This window comes from Lichenostomus cassidix, chromosome 3 (genome assembly GCF_008360975.1).
Source record: "Lichenostomus cassidix isolate B80296 chromosome 3, HeHo_3.0, whole genome shotgun sequence".
NCBI classification, from domain to species: domain Eukaryota; kingdom Metazoa; phylum Chordata; class Aves; order Passeriformes; family Meliphagidae; genus Lichenostomus; species Lichenostomus cassidix.
Genome location: NC_139483.1, coordinates 67413675 through 67433180, shown reverse-complemented (window position 1 = coordinate 67433180; position 19506 = coordinate 67413675). Strand labels below are relative to the sequence as shown.

The following is a 19506-nucleotide window of genomic DNA, read 5'->3' as shown; positions in this document are numbered from 1 at the left end:
TAAATTTAATTGCAGCACGTGGCACTGACATGGTTTTATTTGTGCTCCATGTCATCCAGTAAGACAGACTTACTTATTCATTAGATGCATGAATTAGGTTAGCAGAAACAGCTAATGCCGAAGTATCTTTTTGCATACTTTTTTGCATTGATAGTTTTCATACAATCTTTGTTTTTCTTTCAGATATTAAAAGTTTAGTATTAATTGGCATATCATGCTGTTTTTCAAGTAATTCTGCAGTTATTAGCCAGTCCTGAAAACTTCCCAAGCAGAAGTCTACTTTTGGGTTCCTAGTTTTGGGCACTAACCCAAATTCAAAAGTTTTTGCGGATGTTTCCTTTATTACTTCCACAACAATATCCTCTAACATGCAGTGAGTAAAATTCCCATTTGCTAACTAGAGATTTCTCGTTGCCTGGCTTACTTTAAGTCCATTGATGCTCAGTTTTGATGCTGCTCTCAACTGACCTTTCTTAATACATTACACAGGCTGGCTCTCTAGCTCAAACCCTTTAAATTAGTCTTGAAATTACTTCAGAGAGCCTGTTAAGTACCATTGATTATGGTGGTTGCTTCCATGGTCTGCAGGTACAATTACTCCTCATCTAATGTGACTCTGCTGCTGTTCTAAGCAGCAGCAGCACCTAAATCTGGCCCTGTAGCTGTGCATAGCCCTCTATAGCAGCTGCCAAGGTGATGCAAGTGATGTACTCCTCTTAGCACTTCTTGTGTTTTATTGGTTAACTAAAATGGAAATGGAGAAGTATCCAGCTCAACTTCCTTAATAATAGCATTCGCAACGCTGTATCAATCTCTCTCTCTCCACGTGTGTCACATGTGTTCCAATTTTCAATGTGCTCTTTGGTCCAAACTGCCATTTGGACAAATATCTTAGAGTTGTGCTGTTCTATTTTTATTCAGTATTACTTATTGGTAACCATGGGTGTCCCTTTGGGAAGAAATTGCTCTCATTTAGCAAACAGGACATAGTGGGACACCACTGAGTTGTATTGCAGTATTATGGAATACTTAAAATTGTTTTGCTTTAATTAGCTAGCAGTTTTCTACAAATAAAGAAGCTGCACTCTTGAAGTGCATACTAACTTGCCATCTGTGTATTACAAATGACTGTATTTCCCTCTGCCCATTCACCTTCTGCTGCACCAAGAAAAAGGTGGCATGGTCAAAGCAAGTGTCTGTCTTGGTGGTTTAGTGTTTCTTGCTGGTGGTGGGTGATACCAGCAGAAGAGCTGTACCATTCAGTGCCATGCACTGTTCCTTATGATTTCCCTCCTGGGAAGCAAGATCCTGGCACTAAGGGATCTCCTGCAGAGTCTACTCTGAGGAGGGCAGGCTGGGAAGCTTGGACTGTGCACAGCAGAACATCACTGCTGAAAAAAACCCTGTAGGAAACACTTTCCTGTGACAAAGTGCTGCCTCAGAGGCTTCAGTGAGGGAGTATTGTGATGGCATATGACTTTGAAGGGCCTTTTTACTGTCATTTGGGAGTAAAAAGCAAAACTTACCACTCAGTTAGCACTGTAATGTCAGTGTACAAGATGGAGACAGAAGTTGGTGGTGTTTCTTTTTATGACTTTTAAAGTCAAGTATTTTATTTTCCTATTTAGAGCTTACTGAGTATCTAGATACTTTTGTGAATTTAAGGAGGCTGAAGAGGGCTTTAAGTTCTTTCACCTGAAATATTTTGAGAGTAAAAATGTTTCTTAACATCTAATTGGTGTAAATTATGAAATTGTGAGGTTTGTACAAATATGATTATTGATTTCTTTTCCCACATCTTAAATCCATGTGACTTCTAGAGTTAAGAGACGACTGCATGGATCCACGTGGATTTGCCATGCTTTCCTACTAGGAAAGCATCCTACTAGGCTGAGCATTATTAATGAGTTCCACCTTGCTGTGCTAGCACCAAACTGATTAAATGAATTAGAAAAAATGAGAGCTACTTTTAGCAAGTCATTCCTGCAAGCTGTGCTTATTGTTAATTCATCCAAATGTAGGAATTAATTTATAGTTTGATCTCCTTACATGAAGAATGGACATGCTATATGTTTATCTGTGGTCATTCTTTCATATTTTAAATGTAAAATAAAGCTAATGGTTTTTTTGAAATAGTATTGTTGACCAGGAAATTTTAGTATTTTGGAAGAACATTGTTGAGAAGGCTGTGATAGCAAATAAAGATAAAAATAGAAGACAACTGGCATTACTGAAGGACTTACAACTTTTCAGTGTTCAGTATGGATCAGGAAAGACTAGTTGACAGAAACAGCAATAGAGTACAGTAAAGCAGCAGAAGTTTTAGATCATGAAAAGTTAAAAACTCATTTATAAGCTTTGGCTAAATTTTACAAAGCAAGTGAGAACACAGTAATGGCTGGAGCAGGGTGTTGTTGGATGGTGCTTGGTGTAAGTTGCAGTTTGTCGTCTCTAAACAGGTTTTAACCTTTGATTTTAATTTTTTTTCCTCCTTGTACTTAGGAGAAAAAAAGGTCTTTTAAGTTGAAAAGGTTGATTGTATACAAATGCACCTACCTAAGATACTGGTGTCTAAAACAATTTATTAACAGTCCATGTGGAATATCGCATATTTGATGTTAGTAGGAATGGATCTAGTCTAGACAATATGTAAATGGCATTGCTGATGTCTTATGTTACACTGGGATTTGGTTGCTTTTTCTTGTGTAATATTCTGACTTGTTTTGTTTTTTTTATCTAGCGGTATTTTCTAGTTGGAAGTAACCCTGCAGAAACCAAATACCGTGTTTTGAAAATAGATCGCACTGAACCAAAGGATTTGGTTATAATTGATGATAAGGTAAGTGCCTCTATATTTAATTGATGAGGTTTTTTCACAGTTGTTCCAAATAATAGTGGCTACCTGTTGGTAGCGCTGAAATGGGAAACAAAGAATGTAGAGCAGGCCTTTGGTTTATTGTATATTTCATAGATAAAGCAGATTCTGCTATTCTCTGATATGAAATAACATTTAATTACTGAAATAGTAACTTCTGTGACTTTTTATTTTAAAGCATGTTTATACGCAACAAGAGGTGAGGGAACTTCTTGGCCGTTTAGACCTGGGAAACAGAACAAAGATGGGGCAGAAGGGATCTTCTGGGTTATCTCGAGCTGTCTCTGCATTTGGTATAGTAGGTAAGTGTTTTGACTGATTTTATAAAATCTTTTGTTTCCCTCAGAGGTAAGGCTTATTGTGTCATGCTGTATATCTTTCTGTCTCCCTCAATTTTATGTATTTATAAAACTAATGAGGATTTAGAAATTTGTCATGCTCAAAGATAAGTCAGTTTCTGTGTATTTTGTGAAAACTGGTGGCCAGTACAGGGGTGAAAGTTGTGTTGTAACCAGTCTCTTCTTTGTCACTAAGGGATAGATCTAGGAAATAGCCCGACTCTAGAAATGTGGTTGAAGATCTCACCAAACTCAGCCGATCTTAGAATACAAATTATGCAGAACCTGGCTCCTGAATTCCAGGGCTTACAGAATGTTTTTAAAAAGAAAATGAAAGTTTATATTCTTTATTAGGCTGTATTTCTTTACCACATGCTATTAAGAAAGATGACTTTTCTTTTTAGCTAACTTTTTGCAGTGACATATTTAAAGATTTCTCTTTCATGTTTTAACAAGTATAACTGAATGGTGTGTCAGCTGAATTTTAAAATGCTGTTCAGCTGTCCATAATCCTCAAGCATTGCTTCAAGGATTTGATAGCTTCTAACTTCATCTGAAAGTCACTACTTTCCTGCCTATTGTCTGATACTGAGGTCAATATATTGATGGGTGATGTCTCTAAAGTAAATGTTAATGTGTGCTGTGACAGCTCCCAAGAATATTTTGTGGTTTATTAGAGTCAATATACACCTGGGCACCTAAAGCTAAAGCTGCTGAGAAAGTGGAGAATGCAATTACTTTAGACAATGCTCCTGAATTTTGCATAACAATCAAAACCTAATAAAATTCTGTTCTAAACTAAAGTGGCAGATTAAGCAGACTTCTTCATTATTTTTACCTGTGAAGCATTTTGGAACTTATCAATGCATCCAGGTTTTTAGAAATTCCTCAGATGGTGTTCATGTTCCTTACTGATTTAAGAGTATTCATAATATGGGTAAACCTAAAGGAGCTTCTAACAGCCTTGCAGCATTGGGGTTTTTTTTTGCACAAGCCATCAGTGCTCACTGTCTAAATATGTGGTAATATATTTGGTTGCAAAATGGTTGCAATCGAGTAAAAATTTTGCATCCTTATCATGTGACTTTTTGTATGTATTGGTCATAACAGGAGAGGCTCTATTCTGTAGCTGAACAAATGTATTGGTTAACAGATATGGTATATGTATTTCTAGATGACTTTTTAGAAGTAACAGACTCTCAGTTTATATACTTCCAAATTATATGATTCAGACCATATCTGTATAAACATGTAATTTGAGGGAATGCAATCAGCTGTTTATTTCTGCCTCCTGGCTCAGGTCAGAAGAGCAGGGCTATTTTTTGTAAAATTGTAAAGAACAGCTTTGTTCTGTCCTCTAGTTATTTCATTAACCAGATGCAGTACATTCAGTGCACTCAGAATGGGAGTGCTGATAGGCTGAGTTCTGGTTTACTGTGTAGTGTTTAAAAGTAGAAATTGCTTTTAAAGGGAGGGAACCAGGCCAGGGAGAAAGGTTCAGTTCCTTATCAGACTGGTATAATGTTTGGTGAAATTCAAAGGATAGAGGCTGTTCGCGTAAGTGGTTTCAGTACCTGGGGGATACAGGAAGAACTGTGACTACCATTTAACAACTGAAATTCAATAGTCTGATTGCTTCAAATGAAAGGTTTGTTTCTTATTGTCAGCAGGGCCTTCTGTCTTTGTGCAGGTGTGAGCATTTTTCCAAGGGGGGCTAATAAGGTGGAAGAAAAGATTGCAGTTCATTCGATCACGTTGCAGCCTCCAGCAGTGACAGGGAGGAAAATGTGTGCTCTTCTCATCCTTCTTCTTTTCTTTGTAATGCAAAGCTAAAAGAACTGCATATAAATACAAGTAAAAATCTGAATTGTGAGGGTCCATTTGTGTCATGTCATCATCATCATCCAATTCAATTTATTTGTTGATAGTGCAGTAGTGAGTTTCAAGCTCTCAGCAACCTGCCAAAGCAGCTACCTCCAACAGCTAATTAATGTAATTTATTACTTATTAAAGCATATTAATGCTGTAGCATACTGTATGAGTAACACATTTGAGTTTAGGGGTGGTTATGTATTTCTATCTTTCATTTGAATTTCTACATTTGTGTTGCATTTAAAGGTTTGTTACACTTTTTCCTAATCATATATAATAGAGCTATCCAAAGAAGGCACTCCATGAGGACGCATGGCTATGCCCTGTAGGAAATGAGGGTAGAGGCTTCAGAAGCCATCTTTTTATAGGCAATAAAGCCAGACACTGCCTGTTCTACCTTTTAGCCTTCTGCACTTCAGCAGGGACAAATGTTGATATCTGAGAGAGAAAACAGGAAAAAAAGGAGTACCCCTGATACTCTGAATGGCTGATTGGGAGAGATACTGCTTCAGTCAATGAATTGGTTCCCTGCTGTTAAGAAGAGAGAGCACAAAGGTGTTGTTGTACCCACAACTCCTTTTGTTGTTTGTGTCCCTCCTCAGCAAAGAATATGTGAACCTAAAAAGAAAATTGGACATTGGGATTCTTTCTTGCCCTGAAAAGTAACCTTTTGGTATCTGAAGTAACTAGAGTATGCCTCTGAATAATGAGAGTCCTATAAAAAGCAAATACACCTATGTTAAGTAGACAGAAACGTACTCCAAATTGTCTGTGTCCTAACTCTGCTGCCTAGTATTAAAAATACCCACAGTGGGAGGGGAAATAAGTAAAAACTATGTACTTCATTTATTAACAGTTACTGGGAGTGAGTTTTAAGATTCTGTCTTTGTGTGTGTATACACATGTGCATGTTACACGTATAACATACAGAACAAACAAAAACTCTTTGAAGTCTTGAAACAATTCTGATACTGTTTTGCTAAATACATTTTATCAAATAAACACAGACATGCAACTAAAAAGATTTTAATGCTGTTTTAACAGGTTTTGTCAGGTTTTTAGAAGGCTATTACATTGTGTTAATAACAAAAAGAAGAAAAATGGCAGATATTGGAGGTCATGCAATATATAAAATAGAAGATACAAATATGATCTACATTCCAAATGACTCTGTAAGAGTCAGTCATCCTGATGAGGCCAGGTAAATAATGATCATGATCCATGTGTACTTTTTGAACATTTTCTAAGCAATGTTGAACTGCAACTAGAAAATTCAGTCATGGATTCTTTTATATAAGTATGTCATTCCAGACCATTTTATCTTGTTGGATGGAAAAAAGGCTACAAGTTCTGTGGCCTAGAGAGTAAATACAACTGTCATAATCTTCTATAGTTTATCATCCACATCTCTATGTCACAGCTACAGTTTCGCAAATGTGCACCAAGAAGCATCAAATATAAGCATTGTTCCTACAAGGGCAAAGTTTGTACTGTTTGTACTGTTTGGGGCACTGTTGTTTATTTAGTATCTCTAGCATCTCTAATGTTAATCTCACCTGAAGAGATCTTTTGTGCCCTTCAAAAAGTGCTGTATAGATAATTAAATTATTCTATACTGTCAGAATCTTGCGAATGTTGCAGTTGTAAAGGGTGGTGAAAAGACTCTTTGATAAGTTTAACTGCTTCTTTCTTTTGGGGGACTTTTTCCTGAAGACAGAAATTTGAGCTTTTATGTTTTTATCAGGGTAGGGTAACTTTGCTTGTATGAATTAGCAGGGAGCTGGCACAAAAAACCTGCTTTTCAGTCTGTACCAAGTGTGAATTGTGAAAAAGTGATGGTTTCTGATAAACTGATGTCAGATAATAAATCAAGCCAGTGGTAAATAGAAAAAAAAAAATCTTCCACTTTAAGGAAGGATTGATCATAGACCTCAGTCTTCACTCTTAGTGTGCAGTAGATCATGTTATCTAACCTACATATTTATGGTGTCATTCATTGTATCATTCATAGACAGTGGTATGGTTTCTTCTGGGAATTTGCAAGGCTATGACAGATTGTACTGGATATTTCTTTCCTTGTTCATTTATTTGAGAGTAACTGAAACAATTTTATTTCTTTTATAGTATTTTTGAGAGTTTTCTTGTTTAAATACTGAAAAATTTGATATTCATATGTAGAAAATAAAACCACAACTTTTTCTACAACTGCCTAAAGAAACAGAGTATGTATATGAGTAGACACTAAGCTTGTTTGTTTTTTTTAAAGGCTGGTTGATTGATTTAGTCCATATGCTGACATTCTAGTGAAATTACCTGTCAAAACAATTACAGGAAAATAGGAAGAAAACATAGGACAAGAATCAATATTTATGTGTAGTTTCATTTCTGGGATCCTCTGAATGACTTCTTATGGTCTGTCTGGTTAAACTAATAATTCTTCCTACAATTTCAATTATTTTTGTAGGTATCTGAGAATCTTTCAAAATGTGGACCTTTCTAGCAACTTCTATTTTAGGTTGGTATTAGTTACTTTTCCTTTTAAAAAAATGTGCAGTTACACTTGCTAGAAGATTGTAAGTTTTGTTTTTGATACTCAAGACCTTTAGGTTGGTGTTTTGGAGAAACAAGTCATATGATCATACTGCTTGTCCATTTTTGTCTGTGTATTTTGAACCTGCTTTATCCTTAATCCTTATCCTTTAATGTCCATTAGGTTAAAAAACACAGAACTACTAGTGGCATGGTAAAAAGTCAGCTTCCACTGACTATTTAGCCTTGCCAGGTTATGCAGAAGCTCTCTCTTTGGAAAAAGTATTATATTTCAGGGGTTTGCTTATCTTCTTTGTTTTTTGGTTTTTGTGTTTTTAAATTGATCTAATTTTCCATGAATAAAGCTTTGCCTTGATTCAGAAACAAAGATAGAAAAATAGGTAATTATTTAAGCCTGTGTGGGGTATGTCTTTCATAGGGCCTTCTAGGCATTGCCAGCTCTCTTGCTTATTGTTCATAAATGCCATACCTAAGACAGGTTTCTGTGTCCCAGCTACTATTATGTGAGATTTTAGGGGCAGTTCAAAAATGGGAGAAATGTAGTGATAAACCTGACAGTAGTAGTTAGAAGACTTGAAGATTTAGAAAAAATAAACAAAATTTGCAATTACCAAAAGGTGTGTTGGTCTAGAAGGTGTTTCCTATTGGAAAATGAAGGCTTTTTGACACAGCTGGATCTGTGAGGATAAAACCTACCCAAGTTCTATGTGTGTTTCATGCTTTTGCATGTGAAAGATTTTTTGCAGTATTAAACCTGAGTTTTTCTTCCATGCATTGTCTCCCAGCCCTAATATCATACAACTTCTCCCCCTCCTACCTCCTTTGCTTGGAGATGACAAATTAGTAGTTTCTGTGGTTTTACATAGAAGGAGAAGAAGAAGATTCTTATATGACTCTAATAACCACATTTATCATAGAATGAATCATAGAGTGGTTTGGGCTGGAAGGGACCTTACAGATCATCTGGTTCCAACCCCCCTGGTTCCAACCCCCCTGCCATGGACAGGGAAATCTCCCTCTAGACCAGGTGGCTCAAAGCCCCATCCAGGCTGGTTTGGAAGATTTCCAGGGATATGACATCCAACTTCTCAAGGCAACCTGTTCCAGTGTCTCACTTCACTCACAGTACAGAATTTCTTCTTAAATCTCTCCATTTTTAGTTTAAAACCATTCCCCTTTGTCTAATCACCATGTAAAAAATTGCTTTCCCTCTTTTTTATAAGCCCCCTGTAATTACTGGAAGGCCATAGTGAGGTCTTCCCAAAGATTTCTTTTCTCCAAGTTGAAACTGTAGAATTTAGATAAACTATTTAAAAGATAACATTTAAAATTTCTTGTAGAGAAAAAAATGAGTAAGAGAATGACTTACACAAAAGTATGTTTTTGGCACAAATGCTGTGTGGCATAAATGAAAACTTTCCTACTGGCAGATAATTTACTGTTTATGTTTTATTTTTCATTAAAATAATCGTTTTCATAAAATGTTTTTGTGCTCTGTGTTTTAACTGTATATTTAGCTTGATTTTCACTTTCAGAAGGGGAAAAATAGGATGTTACTAATATTCTGTCTTATTGTTTAGAATATTTTTAATTTATCAGCTTCATTTAAATTGTTCTTGGCTGAAAGCATAATACATTTTCCTGCATGATTTTCATATAAATCCTGAAGAAAATTAGGAATCAGTTATAAGAAAACATTTGGTCTAAGGGGAGAATGGGGAAACAGGCTAAACAAGTGTCTTACTGGGATACTGTTTAAAGGTTCTGTTATATACAAATATAGCATGTTACTGACTTCTTTTTCTTAACAGATGGGTCAGGACTTTGTTATGGAAATATGGTGGATGCATGGGCTACCCTTTGTTATCATTAGTATTAAATCTAAATGTCTAATGTTTAAATAATTTTTTTGATCTTTAATGACTATCTAGAACTTACATGAGGACCAGTAATCACTGATGCTATGTTAGACTAAAATGGAAATGTATGAGTATTTATGATTTAAGTGTAGTGTACATTTGGTTTCTCCTTGGGAAGAAGCCTAGCAGCCTCAAAAAGTTAGCAATTTGTATAGAGTGTTAGTAAAAGAGACATGAGATGGAAAATTTGTAACTATTATGGAACTAAGTAAAAAAACCCTTTTCTTTATTCAGCAGCCACTGTCTCAAGATGCATCTGTGCTGCAGTCATAAATTTGGGGGCAGATACAATTTTTCTGGACCAGGTTTTTGGCTGTCTTGAGTTCAGTTAGCAGTTAGAAAGTAGAAGTTCTTAAAGCTCAGAAAAATGAGGTTGTCCATGTCTATGGATATTTCTGGTGGCATAGCTCTTTTTAATCTTCCAAAATGCTTCTTGGGACATAGTGAATTAGGTTTCTTGATAAGTGTTGTTCAAAAGGCATGTGTAGTTTTCAGCTGAGAGAAGGATAATAAACACAGCCTTTGTGAACTGTAAACAGTTTCCATGTTTGTAAAGCTTCTTTTGGAAATTATTTGTATGATTTGCCATTATAGAATCAGAATCTGTGTATCTTGTTCAGAAGTCTTTTCTACTGGATAAAATAGTACTTTATTAAATACAAGTACAGATAGAGAGTAAGGGCTTTCAGAAAATTCCTCTGTATTTACAATTATTAATAAATGTTAACTGTCTATCAGTTACAGCTATGATCTGTCTCACTCCCTTCAGTATAATCTTACTGTCCTGAGAATGCCACTTGAGACATTAAAAAGTGAAACAACCCAGACCCGACAAGAGAGTTTTGATATATTTGAAGATGAAGGACTTTCAACACAGGGAGGAAGTGGTAAGAAAATACATCTAATTAAACTTATGTTGTTGGTCAGGAGTGCATTTAAAATATGTTCTGCTTAGGTTCACTTTTGAGAAACATTCAGGCCTTCTGTTGTTGGTCAGTAGTCTCCTAACAGTTGTGAGTTAATGAAAGGTTCTGTAAAGCGCCAATTACAGAACTTTCAATTTGAACAATGTGATTTCTAGAGGTGTTTAGTCATTGTTTTAAGTTGCATTGCAACTCAGGGAGATGACTGAGCATGCTGACATTTTTCAGCAATTAATTACTCAACTGACTTCTGAGTTTCTCAACAGGAATGAGTTACAAAGGGAGTGGGAAGCAATAACTGATTAAGTTCCAATACATTTTTTTGTTTTATATTGGAGAATACTGACAACAGAGGAACTCTGTGAAGTTAGTGTCATCTTGCTGAAGTAACCCCTGTCAAGAACTCTTAAGAAAAATTACTTATTCAGTTGAAAACTTCAGCCTTCAGTTTGGATCTGACATATTCATAAGACTATAAAGATGAGCAGCCAGAGAGAAAAACTATTTTCTCTCCCTTTCTGCGCACACTCAGGCACACACACACATACATACACGCACACACAGAGAAAGTTTCTCCTGAAATTCTTAATATTGGATTTTATTGTGTTGAATGAAACCCCCATTTCCCCAAGAATAAGGTAGTAGTAACATGGCCATATATATCAAGATACCAGCAACTGGTTATCAAATACTATAACATCAGAGAGGACCATAAGGAGTGAAGAGAGCAATAATTCCTCAACTCATCTACAAGATCCCTCAGGAATCCTTACAAGGGCACTGTCTCTTCTATGTCTTTGTAAAAGCAATGGGAAATGAGGATGCCCTAACCTTGACCCCATCAGCAGTGTGTGCTAGTCACGTATCTATTCATAGAGTATGTCTAACAAATAGCCACCTATCATTTAAGAATAAATTCTCACCAAAGTAATGCTGCTAGCAGTAAGAAAGAGGAAAAATTGCTGGCTAAATGCTTGTGACTAGCTTCTGTTGAGTGTGTAAACTCTTTCATGAAAATATCTTGGTTACATCGGTTTTCCCTGGGCTTATGGTAAGTTGGGTCTAGGTAGCAACAGTTGTTCAACAGCTGCATTTTCACCTGTAGTCTGTAAGGAGGACTCATCTTTTTCCTCCAGCAGAACATTTGACTGCTGTAGTTGTCTGCTATAATTGGTATTCATACTGCTACAATATAATTCGTCCTGTCAGAAACTTCATTTGAAAAAACAAAAAAAAAAACCCCCCCAACAACACAACCCCAACACCCAACACACCCAAAACAAAAACCAACCAAAACAAAACAAAAACACACAAAAGTGTGCAAAAAATGTAGGTAATAGAGTTCTTGTCCTCTTTCTTCTCTTTTAAGTTTCAGATTCATTCAATTCCCTCTAACACCTTTCAGTGACAGTTGTCATCTTGGTCCTGATTTTTGAAACAGAAAGACTCAGATTCCAGATATATCAGAAACAGAATTTTAATTCACAGGTCTACAATAGCTGTGTTTCTTGGTGTTAGTGCAAATTAGGAAAACCACGTTGAATTGTGTGAAAAAGGATTGCTTTGCGTGGTCTTCCAGAACCTAGTAGGTAAGTAGAGGTGACCCAGAACTGAGAAGCTTATAAAGTCCTCCTATGAGAGCATTTTTGCCTTAACTGGAATTCACAACTTTATTTCCTTTGTTATCAAATCCCTGGATGCTATTATGCAGAGATCTCTTTTCAGTTCTGAAATACATCAGTAACTTGTGCATGAAGGCACTCAGTCACAGCAGTGACTGGCAACTAAAGAAAAACTACAAATCCTCATAAATGCTGGACTTCAGCATGTGCCTGAAATGATCTGTGTTTGGCAAACCTCAAGGATGTGAGTAAATGATACACTGAGTTGCAGTCAAGGGAAAATCAAAGATAGAATGTCCTGGATTTTAAAGTAGTCCAATGCAGGTGAGCTTGCTTCTTAATTGGTGATGCATTTTCATTGTAACAACTTCCTAGGTGTGTTTGGGATTTGCAGTAAGCCTTACGAAAAGTACGTGTGGAACGGCAAGCTTCTGGAAGCAGTAAGAACTGCTATTCATCGTGACTGGCTGCTGTATATTATTCATGGCTTCTGTGGGCAATCAAGTATCCTTCTACTGTGGCAATGACTGCTGGTTTATCCATTTTTGAAAAAAAGTTTGAACATTGAATTATTTCTTTGTCATAAAAATTCAGTTTTAGAATTATTGTTTGGCTTTTATTTTCATTAATTTTCTAGGTGTTATGCTAACTAAGAATTACAGCTATGCTCCTATAACTGGGCCCTGACACAGGTAGACCACATTTTCAGTGAGGCTCTCTTTATATGCATGGGGTTTAGTAGTAAAGAACTTGAGAGGATTTTTAGGCTCAGCTGTATTTTTTCACAGATGTTTGAGGAAAGAGAAAAAAGCTAAGCAGAACTGAATTGCTGACTGATCTGGTTTCAGCTGCATTTAAACCATGACACTGACATAGAAATGTTCTCTTACTAATCTTCTCTAAAACATCTTTCAGTAACTGAGATTTGCAGAAATTCTTGTATTTACTGTCTTTCTGTTGAAAATGATAGAACTTCAGCCCTGCTGTGTGAAGAGCACTAGGACATGTGAAAGTCTCTTTTCTTGACTATATGCTGTTTTAAATGGTTAAATGGGCTTATGTACATTGTAGCAGGAGGACGAGAAAACCAAATGCTTATCACAGTCCAAAGAGATGTCGTGCTGTGTGATAAAAAGGTCGTGTATTATGAAGACACTCTTATTTATTCATCAACAGTATCATGTTAGTTTAAAATTTCTGGGGAAGCAAATACAATTAGGAGGTTAAGATTAGTGGTGTCTGCAAAATTTAACTTTGCTTTTTTATGGTTCTAAGACTATTAGTCACTAGCTTAGTCTCCAGACAAAAAACTAGATCTGTTTTTATATACCACTATTTCATTTGTGGTCTTATTTAATTAAAGCTGGATTTGATCACCAGCATTATGCCTGCAGCTGCTTAGTGTGTGAGCAAATGTCTTCTTTCCTCTTCCTTGTGCCTCCTGTACACCAAAGAAACAGTGATAGAATCAGATGCCTAGTGTGACTGTCAGTTTGGTTTTAGTATGAGGTAAAAAGACTATAAAAAAGCCACCACCGCATCTGTAGGCTGTTTGCCTCTGGCTTTCAGTTGTTCTTACTTAAGTCGTTGCAAATTTGTCTATTTTTCTAAACTAGTAATTAGAGTGTGACTAATATACTTGATCTGAAAATGAAGCTCCCATGCTTTAATCCCAGTATTCACAAAAGCAGCACTTGCAGTGCTATGTACCTATTTCACTGTACCTATCCTGTACCTATTTCACTTCCATTGTATATCATAAGATAGAAATGTTGCTTCTCTTGTGTATGTTCTGAAAAGTGGATAATATATTGCAATGTAGGTTTGCTTTGCAAAGTTCTTAAAACTTATTGTTGAAAAGGGCAATGTTCTCTTCCAGCTGCAAAATAAGTTTGGAACTGATACTCATCACTGTTAAGGTGATTTTAGTAAATCAGATATTTCAGTTTCATACACCTTTGTTAGAACTTATTTTTGCTTGTGTAAGGTAAATGAACAAAAAATTGCATGTGACACATAAACCTTAACTTCTCTTTCAAGAACTATTAATATATGGTCGCCCTATATATGTCACTCTGATAGCCAGAAGATCAAGCAAATTTGCTGGAACACGTTTTCTGAAGCGAGGATCAAACTGTGAGGTAAATCAAATATGAATTTAAGGGATGTTTCCTCCTGCCCCTCCCTAATAGGAAAGCTTGAACTTGACTGACTGAAGAGCTGAAATGGTTTAGAGGGTTGCTATGGGTTTTGCTATAAATTATGTGTCGCTGTGGAGCCGCTAGCAGGGAAAAAGACCCGGATTCTCAATGTGGCAAGAAAAAGGAGCTTTATTGTTTTGATTCCAACTTATATAGACTCTTCAGAGGTCACCCAGATTGGTCAGTCAGAAACCTCCCCCTGGGCCTGATTGGCCAGGCCTGAACTGTCCAAATCTTGAGACACTGTTTTAATAACATCCAAACTTTATCTTTGTTTATAAAACACAGGAGAAAAATTCTCATGGGAAAGACCTGTGCTAGCCACAATTACGCTATTAGATAATGTTATCACAGGTATCATATTTTTTATTCACATAGTAAAGTTGTTCTTAAAATAAGTTTAATAATTCTAAATTGGCAGTTGTTTTGGGTTTTTAGACTTAGAGATAGTTATTTCCCAAACAGAGAGGAAAAACTAAAAATCTAATAATATACTTATAACTACAATTGGGAATTTAACCTTCAGTTTTCTCACTAGTGTGATTCAGTGTCTCACAGTTTAATTGTGCTCTGTCTGCAATGATCGATTCTCTGTACTGCATGCAGCTTTGAATGTCATATCTGCATCATATGTATATTTCTGTTTGGTTTAGGGAGATGTTGCTAATGAAGTGGAAACTGAACAAATACTTTATGATGCTTCAGTTATGTCATTTTCTGCGGGGAGTTATTCTTCCTACGTTCAGGTTCGAGGGTCTGTCCCTCTGTACTGGTCTCAAGATATTTCAACTATGATGCCTAAGCCACCCATAACACGTGTGTACAAATTATTCTTTGTGATAGATTATGGTTAGTGCTGTGTCCTAAAGGAACATCAGGGAGAATAAGTGAAAACTAAATTTGCAGAAATGAACAAATTGTCTATGCACTTGTCCTTTGGGAAGCCTTACTTTAAGGTAAAACAATTTTAAAAAAATCTCCATTTTAGACTTCACATTCAGAAATGAAATAGGAAAAGTTTCTGTTTGAAGGTGTGACATTTCTTTTTACTTATTTGGTGTACAAAGTTAGCTACATTTATCTCAGTATTGTGGATAAAATATTAAATCTTTCGAAAACGGTGGAAAATGTCTGGGCTGAGATTAATGGGGCCCGAATAATTGTTCTTTATAAGCATTTCAAGAAGTTGCCTACAATTTGGCAAAGAGAATAGTTTTTTAACAGCTTTTGCATGAAAAGAAGGGAAAGTGTGTAATTATGTCATTACTATGAGAGAACTAATGCATTTTTTATGAAAAGTACTATTAAGGGAAAATTCTACAGCTTGCTTACTATCATCTTGAATATATGTATTTCTTTCAGTGGACCAAGCAGATCCTTATGCACATGTTGCTGGTCTTCACTTTGACCAAATGCTTCAGAGATTTGGCTCTCCCATTATTATACTGAATCTTGTGAAGGTATAATATTTGGAATATGTTCTGTGTGTTTTCTAGTTTTTAATGTTATGCTTTTTTCTGTAGAGTCTCTGTAATTTTGGTTATGTTCTAAACTCATATGAGCTTATAAATGGAATATTTTCTTCATAAATCTTATTATTTTGCTATTTTTATAGCTAAGTTTGCTATGTTTATAGACTTCTCCCAGTGCCCTTTCACTGTTGTTTTCTGGTTTTTGCTATTACGCTTTAGATGTAAGTCCAAATGAATTTATTACTAAATTTAATTTAGCACTAAAAATGCTAAAATAGTATGGTTCTTTGCAAAGCAAGGTTTGTAGGCTTCTCGACAAGTGGGTATTTGAAATATTATGGTAAAGACTTATCTTCTGTTGTTTGCTTCCATGACTCTACTCTGTGTAGTAGTGCTTTTAAGGCTATCCAGGAGTCTGTGGGATCAATTCAGGATAGCATTTGTTGACAAGAAAATTTTGTCTCTTGCAGCCATAGATTTTAAAAGCCATTGTGATTGTGTGAGTCTGGGCTCACATGACCTTGACATATGAATAATTATATGCTTTTATTCACAAGGCTTTTGGTGCAGTGACTGACATTGCATCTCTTTCTTTCTCTCTCTGTAGTTGCTCAGTATTAAGATGCTAAAATTAATGTTCCTTTATTACTTTATGTACCTTAAAAACTTTAAAAAAAAAAGGCAAGGAGGGGTAAGCCCTCAAACCTCAACACCTTTTTTTTTATGTATCTGTTGCTTTTACACAAATGCTAAGGGCATCTCTCTCAAGTACTTGATTTCTTAAATGTCGATGAGATATAAATCTATGTCCTCTTGTATCTGTCTAATCTAGAAGCTTGTTAAGCAGTAATTAATTTATTAGGCTTCCCTTGGGTTGGTTCAAGACTGCTGTTGACATAGATAAAGCAGGTTTTATAGCACAGATTCAGTATAGGGTTTAGTTTGGATGGAGCGAGAGGCAAGCGATACTAATACAGACTGCCTGGTTCAAGGCCAGGTTTGTTTCAAGGTGCCTTGAGCAACCTGAAGTAGTGAGTGGCATCCCTGCCTATGGCAGAGGATTGGAACTAGATGATCTTAAGGTCTCTTCTAAGCCTCACCATTCTATGGTTCTGTGAAAGCATGTTTTGTATTCAGGCAATGGCAACAGAATTACAGTTTTTAAATTTATTGCAAGACTGGGAGATGGGAGCTGTTTTTCCCCATCTCCTGCCAGTAATGGAGAAGAATTTCCCTTTGTCCTCCTATACTCCAGAACTGAATGGTATGCTTCCCTTTCTACCTATGTTTTTGCTTCTCTTTTGTCATTCTCCGTTTCACCTACATTGCCACTTTTGTTTCTCTGTGTTCTTCTTTACTCTTACAGCATTCAATTTTTCAGCCAATGATTATGCTCAGTTGAAACAGATGCCTTTTCCTGCTAATACAGATCAATTGTTAAAAACCTAGAGTATTCAGATTTTTCTGTCCTTCCTGTTCTTAATTTAATTGTACTGTTTATGAAGAAATGTCTGCTGTTTTTACAGCTTCCACTTTTGCTTTCCATTATATATACATACATATATGTGTGCATGTGTATGGGTTACATACATTTTTAATGAAAATTGTAATATTAAATTCCTTTTCTTTTTGCTAAAGGAACGTGAAAAAAGAAAGCACGAAAGGATTCTCAGTGAAGAGCTTGTTGCTGCTGTGACATATCTCAACCAGTTCTTACCCCCAGAGCATGCAATTATATATATACCCTGGGATATGGCCAAATATACAAAAAGGTGAAAAAGATGCTTTCTGTACTAGTGCTTGTAGTTGCAATGTACACATGGAAGCAAATGTTACTGAACAAAACAGCACCTTGCAAACAAAACAAGGGAATGTGATTCAGCATAATCATACATCCTTTTCTGCCTTTTTGAATCACAGAAAGTTTGGTAGAGAAAAATCAGTGTGATGTAAAAGTCAAGGCGTTTTAGATTGTTTTAAGTCTTCTTCTTCTAGCTTATGTAATGTTTTTTTATAAAAGAAACAAAATTGCTCAGATGTGGTCAGTCTCTGTTTCCTGTAAAATCTAAGAAAACTGTAGATTGGATGAATAAATGGATGGGTCTGTCTTCAAATCATTTTTGTTATGGAAGAAATTTTCAAGTAGTGAAATTTCTTTAGTATTAATGTAACTTGACTGTCTCTTTTTCTTTTTTCCCCTCTCCTCAGCAAACTTTGCAATGTCCTTGACAGACTGAATGTGATTGCAGAAAGTGTAGTGAAGAAGACTGGATTTTTTGTAAATCGACCTGATTCCTACTGCAGTATCTTGCGTCCAGATGAAAAGTACCTATAATTTATTTGATGCATAATGAATAGCACTTGTTCCTTAGAAAGCTGTTTGGAAGTACTATGTCTACTAGATTATTCCTTATTTTAAGATTTACTAATTTGGAAATTACTAATTGACATGTTTTGAGGCTCACTAATAAGATAATTGTCATCTAAATGTTACTGAGTCTGATGTTTACCATTTGATTTTATGGTATTACTAAATACAAAATTTAAAACTTTTTTAAAAATTGAAATCGTATTCGCTTAGACTGCTGCAGGTGAAGTCTTTCAAGTCCCTGAAAATGCAGAAGTGACCATTTTTCACTGAGTAGATCAATACATTATATGATCTGTTATTTTTTTAAGTTATTTGAAGGTCATTCTCTTTTGTTTCTCTTTCAGGTGGAATGAACTGGGAGGTTGTGTTGTTTCCACTGGTCGCTTGCAGGTACTAAAATATAGTAGTATGTATTTTGTCGTTCATAGGCATAGTGATGTAGATCATTACTCCTAAAGAACAGTGAACCATTTCACTTAAATACTTGATTGATGACTTAGATTGCTCTTAAAGTAATATTTATTGTACACAGTACTATTTCTGTCATTTCTAGAAATCCAGTTGGGAATTAGGACCTAAACTTCTTGCCTGGTATCCCAAAACCTTATGGTGTTGGAATTGTATCTTTGCTGGATTTAGTCTGAGAAATGCTTGTATTTTAAACTAGTTTCCATTACTGTTTAGTCTGTAATGTTATCGGTGCAATGAAAGTTAAAACAGTAGCATTTTAGCAAACTGCATCATAAAATATTGTACAGAAGGGAGAAATAAGCATATTTAACCCTGGTGAACATAGCTTACTGACATTTTCACCAATGCTGAATATTCTGTACATTGTTGCCGTTTCCATCACTAGAAGAAAATAGAATTAGGAATACATCTTTCTTTAAGGTCAGAAAAGTGCTGACTAAACTGCAAACCATGCAATATCAAATTCATACCTGAATGTTCCAGTTATATACTCTGAACACAGGCATATTCTTAAGAAGCATTAGTTGCTTTTGACTTGCCATTCTTACTTTCGTAGTTCTTGTAAGTTAGAGAGCATACAACCATTCCTTTACTGGCTGATCACTGGGGTATGTTTGTTGAGGGCAGATAAACAGCAGAGAAGATAGAATTTGATCTGTTTGAAAAAAATCAACCCTGGCTAGATTTTTTTATGTTGGTCTTACAGATTTACCTGTAGTAGGAAAGTTATTATTTTATCTTTAGTAATTTGAGAGTCACCAATGACATACTTGTAAGCATTTGGGTCACAGTTAATCTCTGACTAGGCATCTTGTGAGCAACATCCAAAAAGTGCTTTTTGGAGCTGTTTGTGAGTTGAAGGAGACCTGCAGTTTGTGTGATGATAAAAGCA

At 35.8% G+C, this 19506-nt stretch overlaps 1 protein-coding gene across 1 annotated transcript in view; it reads left to right on the top strand.

Annotated features, from left to right (window-relative positions):
* Positions 1-19506, top strand: part of FIG4 (FIG4 phosphoinositide 5-phosphatase) — a 52304-nt gene that overhangs the window by 6656 nt on the left and 26142 nt on the right. Inside the window, exons 2-13 of the mRNA XM_085056187.1 lie at positions 2741-2839; positions 3054-3177; positions 6130-6286; positions 7550-7600; positions 10293-10441; positions 12475-12603; positions 14140-14240; positions 14954-15116; positions 15663-15760; positions 17411-17544; positions 17981-18097; positions 18488-18533. Of these exons, the coding sequence (XP_084912313.1) occupies positions 2741-2839; positions 3054-3177; positions 6130-6286; positions 7550-7600; positions 10293-10441; positions 12475-12603; positions 14140-14240; positions 14954-15116; positions 15663-15760; positions 17411-17544; positions 17981-18097; positions 18488-18533 (1368 nt within the window). The remainder of the gene's footprint in view (positions 1-2740; positions 2840-3053; positions 3178-6129; positions 6287-7549; positions 7601-10292; positions 10442-12474; positions 12604-14139; positions 14241-14953; positions 15117-15662; positions 15761-17410; positions 17545-17980; positions 18098-18487; positions 18534-19506) is intronic.